The 16,902-nt window shown below is 40.5% G+C and overlaps 1 protein-coding gene across 10 annotated transcripts in view; it reads right to left on the reverse strand.

The window, feature by feature from the left end:
• EDEM3 (ER degradation enhancing alpha-mannosidase like protein 3) overlaps nt 1-6,532 on the reverse strand; it is a 77,596-nt gene extending 71,064 nt beyond the window's left edge. For 5 of the 10 annotated variants that reach the window (XM_059145227.1, XM_059145232.1, XM_059145231.1 and 2 more), the window contains exons 1-2: nt 6,141-6,532; nt 1,115-1,160 (exon numbers count right to left, since the gene is read on the reverse strand). In XM_059145227.1, the coding sequence (XP_059001210.1) occupies nt 1,115-1,160; nt 6,141-6,301 (207 nt within the window). In that variant the 5' untranslated portion in view covers nt 6,302-6,532. The remainder of the gene's footprint in view (nt 1-1,114; nt 1,161-6,140) is intronic. The other 5 variants (XM_059145228.1, XM_059145233.1, XM_059145229.1 and 2 more) reach the window with 3 other exon arrangements.
• Between the last annotated feature and the right edge of the window lie 10,370 nt (nt 6,533-16,902).

Here is a 16,902-nt window from a genome sequence, read left to right on the forward strand (position 1 = left end):
TTAATATATGAAGATATTTGCATTATATATAATGAAAAATGGATTCACAGAATCAGTTGAAATATACTTAAAGCAAAATCAATTAAAGTTAGTTCTCTGTCAAACATTTCCCAAGTATATTTTATAGGCTTTCATCATAAAAGAAAATCTGACACATTTTTAAATGTTTGTACATTTGTACATTAAAATGCACAAACATTTTAAAATGTAAAAAACTAAAAACATATTTTAAAATGCAAAAACATATTTTAAAATTCATAAGAATTCTCAGAATAATTTGATTACTCTTTTCAAAATTATAGAAATTCACAGAGAATTTTCTTTGAATTCTAAAATTTATTGCTAGCTCATCTTTTTAGAAATTAAACATTTTTTTTTCCTGAAGTCTAAGATCATTTTATTAAGGGGCATGAGGCAGGAAGAAATAGGGGGCACCTACACCCCCCAGCCTTGCCATCCCCCAAGCGGCTCCCTGTACTATGGGAGGATTAAATTTTTAATTGTGGTTAAAAAAACATAAAATTTACCATTTTTAACATTTTTAAGTTCAGCAACATTCAGTATATTCACTGTTGAGCAAGAGAGCTCCGTAACTTTTTCATCTTGCAAAACTAAAGCTGCAATTTCATCCCAAGTGAAGACTAAGACATTTTAAAACAATACAGATCAGTGTATTTGGAAAGTAGAATATATTCAAACCAAAGCCCACTATTAAGACATAACTTGGACAGAAACTAGGTCATATTTTGTCTCTTTTCAACAACAGTTTTCTTCGTAGAGTATATGAAGCAATATTGTAAACAGTATTTTTAAATAAGAGAAAAATTTCCCCAAAGGCTGGAGATAACATCTTATGCATACACATCCACAATATCTAACCATATTAATCACTCACATTGCTGATCTCATCAAAGGAAACTACTTAAATACAAAGTTACCTAATCTAATGCAGTTTCATAGCTATCCAATTAAATTTCTCTAAAAACCAATTACCAAAAACACTGTTAGCCGTTAAAAAGAATGTGCTATTAATACAGGTTTCAAAATCTGCAGCTATTTTTTATATAATAATCCACTCACATAAATGATGTATAAAGATAAGACTTCTACTTACCATATAGTTACCATAAGCATGATCAAACATTTCCAGTACTTGATTCCTAATTTTAAAAGAGCAGAAATGGAAAAAAGTTAAGTACATTCTAGAAGTTTTTCCTAAAAAAGTTAATGCTCCTTCATAAACATACACCCATTAAAAAAAGAAAGAAAGAAAAAATTAGTTAGAAACGACATAAACAGAGTCAAGAATACATTAGTGTTAGTAGACAAGCTTTCATGAACCACAGAGAGCTGGCCAAACTTTTACTATTCCTAGCAATTTATGTAAAATTCACCTTATGTTTCCCAAGAAAATTGATAAATGATGCATGCCATGCAGAGAGAAGGAAATCTGATGCTAAAAAACAATTACCTCTTAAAAAACTATTCAACAGGTCTGTCTTTTTTTTTTTTTTAAAGATTTTATTTATTTATTTGACAGAGAGATCACAAGTAGGCAGAGAGGCAGACAGAGAGAGAGAGAGAGGAGGAAGCAGGCTCCCTGCTAAGCAGAGAGCCCGATGCGGGACTTGATCCCAGGACCCTGAGATCATGACCTGAGTGGAAGGCAGTGGCTTAACCCACTGAGCCACCCAGGTGCCCCAACAGGTCTGTCTTAAATGGAAGAATATAGCTGGATATTCTCTCAAGAGAAGGGTGGGTATGTAATGATTTGAAATAACAGTACTCTAATAAGCTTCTTTCATTTTAAATCAAGTCACTAATGCCTAGTTTAATACATACTTATTAACATATGTTTGTTCACACTTTCAAAAGATATACTTTATGATTTTATGATATACTGTCTTCTTTAAAAAATTGTCAGAAGTCAAATAATATTCATGTCTCAAATGAGAAGAGATTTGTGTGTTTTGGCTATCTGTCTTTCTTAAAATCCCCAAGACAACTATTTAAAATGGAGATTTCTGATCCCCATACCAGATTTACTAAGTCAAAATCCATTTATCTGTCTGGACCAATAAATCAGTCTTTCAGTTCAACACTCCCAAGTTTGGGGGCTTGAGGACTACACGAAAAGCTACAAAGTTAATGTTATGGTTAGACAAGGCCAATTATCTCAATAATTAGCAAGGGAAAAATATTTCAATAATCTTCTATTAACACTTACTATTGTTCCCAAAGCTCCAGTCACTAATAGCAAGAACTGAAGAAAGTGTTAGAGAATATGGCTGGGTATAATTTTATTTTACTTCCTGTTACATTGCAATTGTCATTTTATAAAAACTGTAATCATGAATGATGAAATATTGGTAATAATAAAGCTAGCAGACAGAAAAGAACTAATTTCCAGATCCTAGCTATAATGACCAGCAAAATCAAGTACACTTAAATTTGTAAACTGAATAAATTAAGTCCTGACAAACTTTTTATGAATAATCATTTTTAAATAATCATTATAAACAAGATCTTATCACTTTGCTAAAACATGAGTTATGTCTGTACATATATCATAGAATATGGGCCAAGTTATCTCAGAAAACTATGAAGTATCTTAAAGAATTCTTCCACACATTTATTATATTGCAGACGATAAAGATCTCTCAAATTAGCTAATGAACCACCAAAAACAATGTTAAAATTTTCCTTTCAAGCACTGGTATCAATAAATGGAATATGGAAATTCTTCTTCCTTTCACTGAAATGGAATCAACACAAGAGTACTGCCAAGAAATAGGAACTCTTTTAACTGGTAATAGCAGTGCCTAGACATGTGCATTAAAGATAACATAAGCTTTAACTGGTTAACCCAAACGTCAAAAGCATGCAGTTTTCATGATTATGAATAAATCACAACTGCATATGAGGACACATTATTTTCCAATCCTTACATTTTTGTAGCACATGGCCATCAAATTTCACAACACATACTTCAAAGTGGAGATATTTAATACTCAGTTGAGCACTCTCTCTCCTAAACCTGTAAGTCCTCAGAGTCATCTTTAAATACAGAATGGTAGTTTACTCTATTAAACAGAAAAAATGTCTCTGTGATGATTTTATTTCTATTCAGCCAGTGAACGGAAATTTATTGGGAATCAGATCCACAGTTTGAAAATTATGTCTTTTTAATTATGTTAAAATAATTTTTATAAGTCAGCTTTTTCTAAAACTACATTGCCTGTCAATGTCTTACAGAAATTGGATAACTTTATACTTCCCTTGTTTTAAAATGAAAAGATTATATTAACAACTGCTGTAACATTTAAACCACAAAAGCAAAAAACAATGCATTCCAGAAAGGGTAAGACTACATATGATCAAGTAAAAAATTCCACAAACTGGAAGCAATTGAGCAACTGCTTCCAACTTGTGATAATTCCAGTCTTTATCATCCTTGGTTTGGGGGGACAGGAAAAGGGATGAGGCATTTTTTGAGGTTTTTTTTAATCATAAATCACTTGGGCTTTTAAAAGAATCGCACAGGTTCAGGTTCCGGAAGGAAAATTCCCAGAGGGGAAAGCAGTCAAGCAACTGTGTATTTGTGGTTTATAGCTCCAGACTCTTACTCTCAAAATTTAAACTGACACTTCAAGTCATTTTTGTTAAACTTTTCCAGTTAAAAATTAATTCTGACAAAAATGACTTAACTAATGACTTTTCTTCAAATAAAAAATTTTAATACAAAAAAGAAAGAAGAGTGGTAGTCAAATAAGATACTTTCTATCTTTAACAGACCTGAAGCTTCTCTTTCTAAGTCTTAAGAAGTGCAACACAGTGGAGAGAACATGGGCTCTGGGGTCATACAGACCTAATCTTGAATACTGAGTCCACCATTTACTAGCTCTGAGTTTGAACAAGTTGATCTTGAGACTCAATTTCCTCCTCTGCATAATGGGGATCACCTCCATTAACAGGGAGGATTAGAGAGAGAACATATATAAAGTGCCTGGCACAGAGCAGGGCATTCATTAAAACAGTTATCAATGACACATTAAATTCATAAAGAGAGAAAATTTAAGATACTAATTAAGAGTTTACTGATCATTTTCTTTGGGTAGCTGACTTTTTTTTTTTTTCCCAATCAGGCATCTTTTATTGTTACCTTATTTAAAAGTTAATACAATACTCTTGCAATGATTTAAACAACAAGGAAGTATATAAAACAAAACCTGATGGTTCCATCTCACCTCCATCCTAACCCAGGGGGTAATCATCCTTCCATGTTTTTCTGAGCTTAGACAATTTTTTTTCTGCTTCTAAAAGAACATGGGATGGTGGGGCACCTGGGTGGTTCAGTTGGCCACGTGTCTGCCTTGGGCTCAGGTCATGATCATGATCCTGGGAGTCCTAGGATCTAGCCACCACATCTCACTCCCTTATCAGTATGGAGCCTGCTTCTCCCTTTGCCCTACCCTCTGCTCCTGCTCTCTCACTGGCCTCTCTCTCAAACAAATATAACCTTTTAAAAAGAAAAAAATATATATAGAATGGCACTATACATATTATTCTACAGTTTACTTTTTTTTTTTTTTTAGTCTTGGGAATGTATCCTGGATAGCCTTCCAATGATCTACCTCCTCCCTAATGTCTGAATATTATTTCACAATACGGATGCTCCGAATAACAGTCCCATTCTTTCAAAACGCACATCTTGTACACCTATCTATACATCAATAGTGCTTTTATTTCTGTAGGATTGATTCCCTGAGTCGGGATTATTGAATCAAAGAGTACGCACAATTTAAATTTTAGGAGATACTGTCAGTAAGTTACAGCAATTTACACTCCCACCAACTCTTTTCTCACATTTCAATTAGTCAGTACTCTGTGTTTTGTACTTACGAATCCTTTTTTTTTTTTAAGATTTTATTTTTAATTCATCTCTGAATTTAAAAATTTTTTTAATTAAAAAAAAAATTAATTCATCTCTGCACCCAATGTGGAACTCCAACTTACAACCCTGAGATCAAGAGTCACAGGCTTTGGGCACCTGGGTGGCTCAGTGGGTTAAGCCTCTGCCTTCGGCTCAGGTCATGATCTCAGGGTCCTGGGATCGAGCCCCACATCGGGCTCTCTGCTCAGAGGGAAGCCTGCCTCCTCCTCTCTCCCTCTGCCTGCTGCTCTGCCTACTTGTAATCTGTCTGTCAAATAAATAAATAAAATTGAAAAAAAAAAAAAAAAGAAAGAGTCACAGGCTTTACTGACCGAACCAGACAGGCACCCCTGTACTTATTAATCCAATGGGAAAAACAGCTATCTCATTGTTTTAATCTGCATCTCTCACATTTAAGAAGTTGAGTAACTTTTCATGTTTATTGACCATTTGCATTTCCTCCCATGTGGAGGAAATGAACTCTTCACGCTCTTTGCTCATTTTCTTACTGGTTCTTGGATTTTTCCTTATTCCTTTGTGGGACCCAGCGTATATTAGGAATATTGACTCCCAACTAAATGCTGTAAATATAACTGATAGTTTTCTGACACTTTCGAAACTGGTAAAATTACTTTGAGTAAAGTGAACAAGTATATTTAATTGAGACTTCTGAATAATACCATTAAATACTGTTCCATTAGAAAACGTAGTGCAAGAAAACACTGCAAGGAAATGGTAAATGTGTGAAGTTCAAATTCCAATGAACGCCCCCTTTTCCCGTAACAGGTGTAAAGACTATTTCCTTAACTACTCTGAGATCAGCAGCATTTTCCAAGCTGGGAGCTCACTTGTGCGAGACATTCAACCATGTCTCCGACTAAAGACAACTGCAGGACTCTGTCGCGTGGTAACACGGGCAGTAGCCCCCTTCACGGGCCATTGACATGGCAGCTGCGTTGACAAACGGCGGATGGCCTCAAGCAGCCTGCACAGGTCACCGACGGCCCAGGCGACACCCCGACGGCCCCTCGAGGTCGCACTGCAGGCGACGGCCCTCACCTTCCCGGACCCTGTCCTTCCCTCGCGGGGCAAGAACCATCCCAATCGCGACAAGAGAAGCCACTGCGCGCCCGGGTCGCAATGACAGGCACCTCGCCTGTGGTCCGCCTCCTGAGGAAACCCACCCGAGGCTGCCAGGCACCCTTACCCAAGCTTCTGTCTCTCCTCCCTACTCATGGGCGCGGCCCCCGCCGTCCACACGGACGTGGCCGACACCAGGCAGAACGCGGCCGTCGCCGCCACCAGGCTCCATGGCGCTCGCTGGGGGACCGAGGACCCACAGCCCCGGCCGCCGCCGGCTTCGCTCATGGCCCCACGGTTCCGCGCACGCGCAGCGGCTACGCCCGGCCGGTGGGACACATTGCCGGACGCCGGTGGCAAGGGGGCTGCGAGCCGTGCCGAGGGCGGGATGCGGAGCTACGCGAGCGGCAGCCGTCGCCGATCTGCTTCCCGAAACCACAGAGCCGGTCCCCAGCGCCAGCGCTGCCACCGCCCTCCGCCCTCAGCAGCCCCGAGCACCTCCCCCAGCTTTCCGGTGTCGTAGTCTAGGAAACCGCCTCCCCCAACGCTACTTCCGGGTAGGGCCCAAGGCGCTGAGGCTCAGGACCAATGGGAACCGGAACGGAGAGGGGCAGGCTCCGGGAATAGGAGAGGGCATTGGCCGGGAGAAGTGAGACGTGGACAAAAGGCGGGACTGGGGCGGGACCTCTGACTTCGACCCTCCTCCGACCCGTGAACTTGTGACCCGAAGACTACAAGTCCCAGCGTGCACGGCTTCCTCCGGCGCGGCTCTCAATCCGAGTCCGCCTGCCCAAATTTCCACCCAGAGTGGGCGCGCTGCACCCTGGGACGTGTGGTCATCCGAGGGTCACGGGCGGTGCCTGAGACCCTGATTCTCGCTGCGTCTTGCGGCCAGTCCTTCCTCTGGGCCTGTCAGCTGCGGAGTCTGGGGAACCTGTCAACCACGTATCCCTCTTCCTGTGTTTGACGCTTCCCGGAGGGCTGGCAGAATGAGGCTTGCACGTTCCCAGCGCGCTCTTACACGCTTTAGAGACTAGTATTGGGGTTGTCTTTTGCTCTCAGGGGGATTACAAAACGGTCACAGCAAAAATGACAACCTTTGACGCAATGTGCTGAGAGTTTTACTTGCGCTCTCTCGTGCAAGCTTCTCGACTCTTAAGAAGTAAGTACCGCCATTCCCATTTTGCAAATGAGGAAACTGAGGCTGAAGAGTTTGGGGGAAGAAGTCCTCATCCCGCTGCTGGATTAGATGCCCAGCCGACCTCTAGGACTGAGGAGTCCTTGAATGGAACCGCATCCACAAGGATTAAAAAGGACACGTACCTGATTAATAACAGTTCTCTAAAAAACTCAGTGCAAGGAGAGTAGAGTGAGCTGCAAAGAAGATTAATGAAGGAAATTGGAACTTGTGATTTATTTTGATCACGGAGTCGGAGTCCCACATTAACTATTGATAAAATGAGTAGTTTCCTCTTGAAAGAAAAAACAAACAAACAAACACGTGTGTGTGTGTGAGATAATTCGGTAGATAGGTGCGGAGTTTAGGTGCAGACGTGATCTCTGTGACCACAGGAAATCGCCTACTGATCCCCTCAGTTTCAGTCAGTTCTATTTCTGGAAACGTTTCTCCCTTGATTTCTATCACCTTGCATCATCCACTTCCCTCTCAGACCTACCGTTCATGTGACACCAATGACTCTTCCTTCACTCCCCCACTCTCCTCTTGCTTAGAACGCTGGTGTTCCCTGCATTTTAAGGTTTTCTTTTTGTCTTTTTCCTCTTTGTGCGTTATTCTTTGGTTATTTCTTCCACTCATACGGATTCAGACATCGATGCCTGTGGTTGATTTCTTAATCCCTATCTGTCCCGATCTCTAGACGCCCCCCAACCTTTGCACTTTCCTAATAGAAATTCCCTTCTCTCTGACCCAGCGTAGCTCAAATCTAGTATGTTCACTGGTTCAGGTTAATGGATTAGAATCATCTTCAACAACTCCTCCTCCTCCTTCAGGGTCCACACCCACTCAGTTGCCAAATTATATAGATTTTACTTCTGCTATCACTACCTGCTGTCATCACTCCTACTTCTGATCCATTCAAGCTTCATTACCTCTTTCCTGAACCATTGCAGTTGTCTCCTAATTATCTCCCTGCCACCCTACTTTTTACCCCATTGTTACCAGAGTTGCCATTAAGGCCTTCCGAACATGTCATCTCCCTTCTATCCCTGCCCTACCCTCAGATTCAAGCGATAGCTAACAAAATCACATGTCCTACCTTTCTATACCTTTGCTCTGACCTCTGCTATCCCACCATCTTTGCCTGTAGAACACTCTACCCATTAAATCTTGGCTCAGATTCCATCTCTACAAAACCCTTTCAAAAGCTTACAGCCATCAGAAGTCACTCCCCCTGTTCTTTCATTGTATTCTATATTTATGATGGCATTTTTCACAGTCACCTATGTCCACTAGATTGTGACTGTTTGGAGGGTATGGAATTCAGCTTAATTATGTGTATGTTCGAAAACTCTGCACTGTGCCTCTGCTGTTACAGATGCTTAATAAATGTTAAATATACTTGTTTCCTTTTTCCTTCAGTTTCCTTATCTATAAAATAAGGACTAATATGGTCCCTCGATCTACTTAGATGAAGGCTATGAAAACACATGAGGTCATTTCTGTACAACATTTAATTTTATTCTTTTTATGCACTTGCAAATCTATTCCATCCGGGATCCTCTTTGGCAGCTTTAAGGATGAAGTTAGCTAAATAAATAACACCTGTGCATTGTTCTTGGCTCCGGCATAAAGAACATGACAAGGTAAAGGTCAATATTAACTATCCAGTATTTGAAAACTAGGAACAAAGAAAATAGAAAAATAGGGATGCCTGGGTGGCTCAGTTGGTTAAATGTCTGACTTTGATTCAGGCCATGATCTCAGGGTCCTGGGATCCAAACCAGATGGGGCCTCTTGTTGGTCCTGGTCAGCTGACATAAGCCACGTTTGCCCCTCCACCCCAGTCATGTCCTCTGGGGCTTCTTGCTCAGCAGGGAGTCAGCTTGTCACTCTCCCGCTGCCCCTCCCCCTGCTTGGGCACTCTGTTTCTCTCTCAAATAAATAAGCAAAATCTAAAAAAGAAGAAGAAGGAGCGGGGAGGAAGAGGAAGAGAAAGGGGAGGAGAAACATAGCCAATGACCTTCAATTTTATTGAAATTTAGTCAAATCAGTTATTTGTAGTAGATTATTGGAAGTAACTCAAGTTTTCTTTATCTTCATGATGTTCCAAGCCTTTTTAAGAAGTCAAAAACTGACTAGTAACTATCATTAACAATGTTTTCAAGAAGGAGTTCTGGCTTTTAGTGTTTGGCATTGTCTATCCCCCACTTTGGCTTATATATTTGTTTTCAAGCTAACACTGCATTTAAAAAGTGTCTGATGAGAACATGGAACATACTTTTGTTGACTTGCTAAGTAATAAGCATTTTTTTACTCTTTTACTGAAATTCAATTTCTAGCCAGTTGTTGAGTCCATTTGCCACTAATCTCTGCAAAACTCTGAGTAGAAAATCTTGTGTGGCCTAAAAAGCATTGCAACTTGTCATAGGTAAGGTGGAACCCCGTGGAAGTGAATGAAAAATATATTCACGAAGTACTTTCAAAGAGATTCTATTTTTAACTCCATGATGGAAATAATAAAAATTCTTAGCTAATTGGCCAGTTATGAACACCAGAAATAATTTACATTCCGTATTTTAAAACCTATACACATTATTTTAAAATCTATACACTTAGTGATTAAAAAGGGTATGAGTTAGACAAGAGAAAATTGGTGTGTTATAAAGGGGGAAACGCTGGTGGAAAGTATTAAGGAGAATAAGGATAAGGACTTTTAAACAATATGGAAAAGATTTTAGATGTGTAAAGACTATTAAAAATTGTAAGAAATCACAGGGTGCCTGGGTGGCTCGGTCAGTTGAGCATCTGCCTTCAGCTCAGGTCATGATCCCAGAGTCCTGGGATCAAGCCCCGCATTAGGCTTCCAGCTCAGTGGGGAACCTGCTTCTCCCTCTCCCTCTACTGCTCTGCCTATTTGTGCTCTCTCACTCTGTCAAATAAATAAGTAAAATCTTTTTAAAAAAAATTATAAATCAGAGGGCGCCAGTGTGTTAAGCCTCTGCCTTTGGCTCAGGTCATGGTCTCAGGGTCCTGGGATCAAACCCCACATCGGGCTCTCTGGTTGGTGGGGAGCCTGTTTCCCCCTCTCTTTCTGTCTGCCTCTCTGCCTACTTGTGATCTCTGTCTGTCAAATATATAAATAAAATCTTTTTTTAAAAAAATTTATAAATCACTACACTACAGAAATAAAAAGCTTTTGCATAGCAAAGGAGACCATCAACAAAACAAAAGACAACCTGGTGAATGGGAGAAACATTTGTAACTGATGTGTCTGATAAGGGGTTAATACTCAAAATATATAAGAACTTACACCAAATAATCCAATTAAAAATGAGCAGGGGACATGAATTGACATTTTTCCAAAAAAGACATACAGATGGCCAACAGGTACATGAAGAGGTGCTCAACGTCAGCAGGCATCAGGGAAATGCAAATCAAAACCACAATGAGATATCACCTCATACCAGTCAAAATGGCTAGACTCAAAAAGGATAGCAAATAACAAGTTATGGGAAGGATAGGGAGAAAAAGGAGCTGTTGGTGAAAATGAAAGATACTGTAGTCACTATGGAAAACAGCATGGAGGTTCCTCAAAAAACTAAAAAGATCATATGATATTTATCCAAAGAAAATGAAAACACTAATTCAAAAAGCTATGTGCACCCCTATGCTTATTGCAATATTATTTACAGTAGCCAAAATATGGAAGCTCAAGTGTCCATCCATGGAGAAATGGATAAAGAAAATGCAGGATACACACACACACATACACACACACACACACATACATATATACTCATACAGATATAATGGAATATTACTCAGCCATAAAATAGAATGAAACATTGCCATTTGGAACAATGTGGATAGATCTACAGGGTTTCATACTAAGTGAAATAAGTCAGAAAAAGACAAATACCATATGATTTCACTCATATGAAATTTAAGAAGCAAAAAAATGAACAAGGAAAAAAAAAAGACAAGCAAAAAGCCAGATTCTGAAATATAGAGAACTAGGGTTACCACAGGTGGGGTGGGTAGGGGGATGGATAAAATAGGTGAAAGGGATTAAGAGCACCCTTATCTTGGGGCACCTGGATGGCTCAGTGGGTTAAAGCCTCTGCCTTCAGCTCAGGTTATGATCCCAGGGTCCTGGGATTGAGACCTGCATCGGGCTCTCTGCTCAGCTGGGAGCCTGCTTCCCCCTCTCTCTCTGCCTGCCTCACTGCCTGCTTGTGATCTTTGTCTGTCGAATAAATAAATCTTAAAAAAAATAAAATAAAATGCCACCTGCTACCTTGTCTGAGGAAAGCAGCTGCATTCTTAAAAAAAAAAAAAAAAAGAGCACCCTTATCTTAATGAGCACTGAGTAATGCATGGAATCGATGAATCATTAAAATGTATACCTGAAACTCATATATAACACTGTGCTGGGGCACCTGGGTGGCTCAGTGGGTTGGGCGTCTGCATTGCCCTTAGGTCATGATCCCGGGGTCCTGGGATTGAGCCCACATCAGGCTCCCTGCTTGGCAGGGAGTCTGCTTCTCTCTCTCCCTCTTCTCCTCCTCCTGCTTGTGCAAGTGTACTTGCTCTCTCTCAAATAAATAAAATCTTTAAAAAAAAAAAAAAACCGTGTTAATTGCACTTGAATTAGGAAAACAAAGTTGTCAAAGCAAATGGTTCGAAGTAAGAGCCATTTATAAATGCCCTTTTACCAGTTAAGAGTTTGTTTGCACAACCTTGTAGCGTATGTAAATATGTATGCTCACCTGATGTTCTCTTTACTTTTTTCCTTGGATGGATCAGGACTTAGCGAGTGGGAGGCGTCCTGGTCAGAATCATGTGGATTTGCAAACACAAGGAAGGGTCCCCCGTCCATAGCCCACCTGGGAAATAGTCCCAGGAGGCCACACGCAGCTGTGTGAGACTGACCATTACAGGAGCAATTACCCCTAAATGACTTGAATTCTGTAGTATAGCAGATCTAATTACTCCTAAAATGGTAGGGTGGAATTTGAGAGTAGTGATTTTGTCATTCTTCAAATTGCTTTCCCCATTATTTGATAGCGGGTGGAATTTGCAGAACACTTCTTGAGAACCCAGTCTTATAAACATTAAATAGAGACAATACTCAGTCTACATTCACAGCCAGGGACTTTCAGGCCCTAGAAAGGCGATTTCATGAAGAAGATGGTGAATGTGACGGGCTGACTTCAGGCTTGGCTGACTTACCCAAATTCCAAGAAAGAGAATGGAAAATACAGAAGATTCACGGCGGCCTAAGATGTCCCCAGGGCTTTCCTACCTCTCAATCATGATTCAAGATCTTAAAAATCACTTCAGCTTCAGATTATTATCTTGGTTCTCTCCGTGACACCTGCACCTGCTGTCTTAGATAAGAGAGTTTGTTCCTGCGTCATGTTTCATGTTAAGCTCACGCTTGTGGTTGAGGGTCTCATTTTATAGCCATTTCCCACTTACTCCCACATACCACAGCAAGCCAAGGCACACGGCTCTTTCCAGGCAAGTGCATTTTGCTCCTGGCCTCTCTCCTAAATCCCCACCCTGCATTACCAACCCAGTCCCCACTTTGTATTTTAGTCTGGCCCCAGGGGTTTAAGTCTGCACCACTCCGTGTCTGAAGGGCGCTGTCTTCACACAGTGACCAAGAGCAATGGTTCTGAGCCAGCTCTGCCACTGACTTGCCATGTTATCTTAAGCCAATCACCGAGTTTCTTCGTGCCTTAGTTTTCTCATTTAGAAAATGAGAATGCCTCCCAGCATTTATTTATTTTTTTGATTTTATTTATTTATTTGACAGAGATCACAAGTAGACAGAGAGGCAGGCAGAGATAGCGGTTGCGGGGGGTGGGGGTGTTGGGTGGGTGAGAGCAGGCTCCCTGCTGAGCAGAAAGCCCAATGCGGGGCTTGATCCGAGGACCCTGGGATCATGACCTGAGCTAAGGCAGAAGCTTTAACCCAATGGGCCACCCAGGCACCTCCCTCCCAGCATTTATTAAGAGGATTCACCCAGTGCCTGGGTGGCTCAGTAAGTTTAGCGTCTGCCTTCAGCTCAGGTCATGATTCTGGGTTCTCCGATCAGCTACATTGGACCCCCTGCTTCTCCCTCTCCCTCTGCTGCTGTCTCACTCTCTCGCGCTCTCTCACCTGTGCTCTCTCTCTCTTTCAAATAAGTAAAATCTTAAAAAAAAGAAGAAGAAGAAGAAGAAGAAGAAGAAGAAGAAGAAGGATTAAATGGTTTAATTTTTTTTTTTTTTAATTTCTTTCCAGCGTAACAGAATTTGGTTTACTTGTTTTAAAACCTTCCTCCTCAGGGATGTTGTGAAAGTAGTGAGATGATGAGTGTTAAATATTTAGCACAGTTCGAAAGAGCTCAATAAATAGTAGCTATTGATATTCTGGTCAGTATGGAGTGCCCAGGAAAAGTCACCATTGTTGAGAACGTTGGATTCAGGGGTAGGTACCGCTGGTCCCACAGGACCATGATTCTACTCAGCCTTGAATCTTGTCCCCTTCCTTGGCTTTCTGGCCACATCCTGATATTGCAGGCTCACTGTCCGAAAACCTAGCTCTCGAGACCCGCAACTCAAGAGACTTGAATTCATGCCTGGTTTCTGCCACAGGGACCTTGCATAAGCTGGAGAGCTTCATCCATGTTTTGGAGCAAACACACATACAAACACAAGGTACTGTTCTCCCCTCTTAAAATTAAAAGTGGCCTCATCTGTAAGCCATTTGGAGTTTTATAGGTGGAATCAACGTGTCGGAAATCTTTTCAGTCTCTCATGTGACTTAACTCAGTTTTTTACTTCATTTTCACGAAGGTCCATTTTACCTCCAATCTCCATGGGACTTAAAATATACTCAACCGAACAGGCTTATTTAATTATATATGAAATTGAGGATCAAAGTGAAAGAGGCCCAGCCTATTGGAATAGGTCAAAAAGCATCTCAGGATTCTGACACTCGAGAGTTAAAAATTAGCTGTTTCTGGGGAGCCTGGGTGGCTCAGTTGGTTCAGGGTCTGCCTCCCGCTCAGGTTATGATCCCAAGGTCCTGGGATTGAGTCCCACATCCGGCTCCTGGCTCAGCAGGGAGCCTGCTTCTCCCTTTGCCTGCCATTCCCCCTGCTTGAGCTCTTTCTCTCTTTGACAAATAAATAAAATCTTTTTAAAAAATTCGCTATTTCTGTAGTGACACTGATTTTAGTCATTATTCAACTGTGACATTCTTACTTTCTAGAAACTCCATTTGTATATATCAACATACATGTAGAAAATTTATACACACCTAATACTGTCTTTTCTTCCTCTTATCCCATAATCCTTAGACAGAGTGGTCCAAATTTGAGAAACCTCGTCATTTGTTAACCTCAAAGGTGTGCTTTCCATTGAAATAAATGTTGACAGTTCTTAAATATTTAAAATTAGCTACTTCCTGGCTTTCTTCTCCGGCTTAAAGTTGTATAAAAATAGTACTTTATTTGGTTCTTCTCCAAATGTATTGAAAGATTTTTGTACTTTTTTTGGTTGTGTTTTTGTTCTTGATTTTTTTCTTTTCTTTCTTTCTTTCTTTTTCTTTTTTTTCTTTTTTATTTTTTTTTTTGTATAAGCAGAGTGTTTAGTATTTTAGGAGATAAGCCAAGGGAAGGGAAAATTTGTCATGGATGAGAAATGGAATAAACTGTTCCTTTGGAGATCAATTTCCTTGTGGTGTTTTAAAATCACTCTACGATCTCCAGTACACATGATTGTACTTAAAACTTTGAGAGATGTGGTTTTAGATACCACTATCCTCTTGACCACGTTTTTCATGGTACTAGACAACAAGGCAAGCACATCTGCATTGTGCATGGAAATGTGTTGTTAGTCCATTGTTAATGATTAATAGACCTTATTATTATTATTTAGAGCTCTTGGGAACACCTGGGTGACTCAGTTGGTTAAGCATCTGACTTCAGCTCATGTTATGATCTCAGGGTCCTGGGACCCACCCCAAGGGGGGCTCCACATTCAGCGGAGAGTCTGTTTCTCCCTCTGTCCCTCTCCCCCACCTTTCTCCTGACGTGTGGCAGCACACTCTCACTCTCCCTCTCACTCAAATAAAAATTAAAATATATTTTTTAAAAGAACTAGCTCTTAACAAATACTAACTCCAGAGTCTCCCCAGCCCTACTTTGGAGGCTTGCACTTAATTTTAGCACCTTCTTTGGGTTGCCAAAGGACCCCACAGTGTTGTCTAATGTTTTTTTTTTTTTCTGTTTTTCCTCTGTGTCACCTCATATCATCTCACTTTCCTTTCTACTCTTTCTCTTCTTCTGGCACAGGCGTGTGGGTGTACATGCATGTACACACGCGGGCACACACACACACACATGCACACACACTCGCATTTGCTTTGTACCCACTCTTGAGCACTGAATTTCAAACCACGTGATTTGAGTTCTACATCTGGATCTGCCATTTTCCATTCTATGCAAGTCAGTTTTTCTAAGATTTGTGTTTTTCAGCTTTTTTTTTTTTTTCATCCCAGATGGCCAACAGAAGTGGGCAGAAGTTCCAGATGTAGACTCACATTAGTGGTTAAAAACAGAGATATAACTGTTGCAAATATTTTAATCACACAAAATGACTGGCTTATTTTTTGGTGGATAGTGATAGCAGCCACTATAGGAATTAGGATGAAAATGAACTATTGTTCCACACCTCATAGCCAGTTTTTATTAAACTAAATTTCAGGCCAATTTCTGTCATACATACAGACATTTATTCAACAAACACTTGTTAGCAAGTAGAAACAGGTAACACATACCACCTGTTCTGTGAGTTTGATGAAGTGCCTGGTTTCTTTCCGTTTGGGAACTGTAATCATGACCTCGCATGAAAGGTCCACTGGAGGGAGATGAACAATATTCCAGAGCCAGGATTCTGTCACTCTCACAGTAAGCATCAGACAATTGCAAGACCTCTATCCCACACACCATCGCTAATGGTCCAGCTTCTTAAAAACGTGTTCATGCAAGCATGGGAGTACCCCTAAAATAGGTTAGCCACACATTTTGGAAATCATAAATTCTATCAATGAGAGCTTAGTTCTAATGTCCATTATGATGACTAACATTATGATGACTAACAAACCACTAATTCCAGCAATGAAAAGTTCATTTAAATATCCCTCATATTAAATAGCATGATCTTTGGTCTGAACTCAGGTAAGACAGAAGGATGTGCCTGCTGTACCTACATCCTGATGAGATCACTTGCTGCCATTTTGGAGTGTGAAATTCTGACTGGGGCAACTGACTGCACCTCTAGGAGTTACTTAACCTGATTCATTCACAATCTCATACTGTCTACGTTGCAGAATTTTGAGGTATACTAGGCAAACGTCATCATGATAATATTGTACAAAGGATATACAATATGTCAGGCACTCGCCCCACTCTCAACATGTGAACAGTGTTATCTTTCTTTTACAGATGTAGAAAATGAAAGTTGTATCACTTTCACAAGTCAAAACAGGAAAATGGTATAGTCAATATTTGGATAGAAGTCCAGATCATTTCTACCATAGTAGGACAACCATAAATTCTGGTTTTGCCTGTGATAGTCTTGATTTACACTGTCCTGTTGTCTTATTGGAAGAGTGCCCCCCCTTCATTTTCAAAAATGTCCCAATTTAAACAATA

The sequence above is a fragment of the Mustela lutreola genome, chromosome 14 (genome assembly GCF_030435805.1).
Source record: "Mustela lutreola isolate mMusLut2 chromosome 14, mMusLut2.pri, whole genome shotgun sequence".
NCBI lineage: Eukaryota > Metazoa > Chordata > Mammalia > Carnivora > Mustelidae > Mustela > Mustela lutreola.